Consider the following 1,716-nt stretch of genomic DNA (forward strand, 5'->3'; position numbering starts at 1 on the left):
GTCTGAACAATAATACGACAGCGTATTGTAGGTTAATAAATAAATGAAACCGTAGACTCGTTAGGAGGGTAATATTCAGAGAAAATAACTCAATCCTATGAGATCAATGTGGTAAATTTACAAGAAAAAAAACTTGAATATTCTCTCAGATTATTAAGTCATAAATTTATGAGGCAAAACTCTTAAAAATAGTGAAAAATAACCACAAAGTAACATCGGAATAAACATAGTAAGAGAAGAGAAGATATAAAAAGATATGTAGAATACATCTGTTATTTTAAGATAAGAGAAGCTGAACAGTGTTTGAAACAAAGAGGCTCGAAGGTGCAAATGGTCACAGTATGAAGTATAACGAATACGTGCAACTTGCAAAGATAATAACTCAAACTATTGTGTGCTATTGTAACGCATTGAGTCTAATGTAGAACATTTTATGGTTAGAGGAGAGCTGTAACTGTCCAACTCTACTCACAGTTTCTGTTCAGTTCGATATATCCGGGATCCTCGACGGTTTTTGCAAATTGCTCCGCAGCACCGACACTAAACAGTCAGTCATGTTTTAAATGAATGATCAGGTCGAGTGTCAGTCTGTGCTGCCGCTCCAGTCGGAGAGGAAGAGATAAACAGCAATGAGAGAAGAGGAGTGAAGATTTGTGGGGAAATCAACACAAAAACAGAAGAAGACAGAAGACGGAGAGCTCCGATAGATCAAAGGCCACAATAATGAATATTCAGCACATTCTTCACAGAGTCACATCCCAGATGCTTTATTCATGGCGCTTCACGCCTCCTCCCTCGCTTGTTGTAGCTCCTTGTCGTGAGCGATAGCTCTATAGTGCCTCCTAGTGGCTCATAGAAGGTGTTTAAAATCACTAGTCTTCTTCCACCCTGCAGGACTCAGTTGAAATAATGTATTTTAATGTATATTCAGACAATGCTGCTCAGGAGGTCCTGGAAACGATCCACTAAGGTAAATCATCATCATCATCATCATCATCATCATCGTCGTCGTCGTCGTCGTCATCATTGTCGTCACAGCTCTCCATGTTCTGACATCTTCTCTGATCGCCTGTTTTATTTTGTTTTTGTTTGTTATTTTAATATCAAGGCTTCATTTGACTGTTTTGTGTTTAAGTTTTTTATGCCGTTTTTTTAAAATAGGCGTCAAACATGTTGTGTATCCTGCTCCTTAAATCACTATGTTTACATGCACAAAATATTCAGCTTTTTTGAGCTTATTCCAAAAAAGACAATTCTGAAAGTTTTTAAATATTGTTGCTGTTTGTCGCAAACGACTGAGACGTATCGTCTGAATTCACTGTATACGGGTCCAAAGAATGCTCCCAATAATATCCCACACGTCTTCATAAGAAAACGTCCCATTCAGAATATCCAAATGGAATATGATGTTTACATGTCCTGTATCATATTATTCATATATTCAAAATATTGTCGCATTCGAATATTGTTGAAATACTGTTTAACATCCTGGATACTGTGACGTAATCAGGCTAACGTCACGCTATCAGGCTAACATCACGCTATCAGGCTAACATCACGCTATCAGGCTAACATCACGCTATCAGGCTATCAGAAATTTAATTTAGCCTCATCATTCAAATCAATCAGGGTCCTGCATGTTGTGCTTCTTCCTAATATGTGATAAATAAAGCTCAGTGTGTGTGTGTGTGTGTGTGTGTGTGTGTGTGTGTGTGT

General features: G+C 37.8%; 1 protein-coding gene across 2 annotated transcripts in view; it reads left to right on the forward strand.

Moving 5' to 3' along the window:
• Positions 1–6: 6 nt before the first annotated feature.
• LOC116379662 (multiple C2 and transmembrane domain-containing protein 1-like) overlaps positions 7–1,716 on the forward strand; it is a 4,169-nt gene continuing 2,459 nt past the window's right edge. For both annotated transcript variants that reach the window (XM_031841631.1, XM_031841632.1), the window contains exon 1: positions 7–970. In XM_031841631.1, the coding sequence (XP_031697491.1) occupies positions 920–970 (51 nt within the window). In that variant the 5' untranslated portion in view covers positions 7–919. The remainder of the gene's footprint in view (positions 971–1,716) is intronic.

The sequence above is a fragment of the Anarrhichthys ocellatus genome, unplaced genomic scaffold, assembly GCF_004355925.1.
Source record: "Anarrhichthys ocellatus isolate YVR2014 unplaced genomic scaffold, GSC_Weel_1.0 scaffold4863, whole genome shotgun sequence".
NCBI classification, from domain to species: Eukaryota; Metazoa; Chordata; class Actinopteri; order Perciformes; family Anarhichadidae; genus Anarrhichthys; species Anarrhichthys ocellatus.